This window comes from Orycteropus afer, unplaced genomic scaffold (genome assembly GCF_000298275.1).
Source record: "Orycteropus afer afer isolate SDZICR_OR568_19922 unplaced genomic scaffold, OryAfe1.0 scaffold00135, whole genome shotgun sequence".
NCBI lineage: Eukaryota > Metazoa > Chordata > Mammalia > Tubulidentata > Orycteropodidae > Orycteropus > Orycteropus afer.
Window position 1 is genome coordinate 2,200,754 of NW_006921722.1, and position 1,075 is coordinate 2,201,828.

The 1,075-nt window shown below is 48.5% G+C and overlaps 1 protein-coding gene across 1 annotated transcript in view; it reads right to left on the reverse strand.

Moving 5' to 3' along the window:
- Positions 1–1,075, reverse strand: part of PACRG (parkin coregulated) — a 738,437-nt gene that overhangs the window by 295,463 nt on the left and 441,899 nt on the right. Inside the window, exon 4 of the mRNA XM_007945256.2 lies at positions 55–204. Within this exon, the coding sequence (XP_007943447.1) occupies positions 55–204 (150 nt within the window). The remainder of the gene's footprint in view (positions 1–54; positions 205–1,075) is intronic.

Here is a 1,075-nt window from a genome sequence, read left to right on the forward strand (position 1 = left end):
GCTAATTCACTCTACTGTAAGACTCTTCCTTTTCAGGGTCCTGAGAGAACTCACCATTCATATTCTTGAAGATGTTCAAGATGGGGAGGATCTGACGGTAATAGGGCACCAACGCTTCACCCACCATCTCAGCAGACACAACCAGATGCTGGAGGATCTTGAGCGTGACGCAGATGACCTGTCGGTTTCGGAGGTTCAGAGCATCTACATCATAGGAAATGGAAGGAGCAGAAAAGAAAGGGCATCAATTTCTACATCGTTAAGGAGATGTGGCCTCATGGGTACATTTAATTAAACTGGACTCTGCTTGGGAGTTGCCGGTGGCCCTTCCTTATCACAGCTTTGAGGGATGTGCTGTGGTCCTTGTGTTGTAAACAGTATATTGTCTGAGTTACTCACTCTCCCGACTTGCACTGATTCAGCACTGACCTTAAGAAAGCAGTTTGTTATTAACAGCTGGCTGTTGGTTTGATAGAGAGAGATGGCTAAACAGACAAGAAGATCAGTTATTATCCCTGGAGTGGGCCCCTGACTCAATGGCAGTCAACAAGGATAACTTCAAAGTTGACAACAGACACATTTTTATGCAACAATCTCTTTCTGTTAACAATCCGTGGTACGTTTAACCCCATTACAATGAAACTAATGCTTACTTAAAAGGCCCTGGAACTGGGACAGAGGAGCAATTAGCCGCTAGGATCCAGGTGAGGAGGGGGAACCCAGGCACACCCAAAGCAGCAGGGTAGGAGAGAGGGAGAAAAGGGATTAAAAGGCCCTGGAACCGGGATAGAGGAGCAGTCAGCTGCAGGGATCCAAGTGAGGAGAAGGAACCCAGGCATGCCCAAAGCAGCAGGGTGGGAGAGTGGGAGAAAGGGGATTAAAAGGCCCAGGAACCAGGACAGAGGAGAAGTCACCCGCAGGGACCCAGGTAAGGGTGGTAGGAGAGGTTTCCAACAGGGAGACAAACTTGTCTGTTGGTTTGTCCTACTGTGGTGATGTGTTGATGTGAGTTTTGAGGCTAAGCCACTGGTGTTTCAAACCCAGTGGGATGCACATGGTGCCCAGCTTACAGACT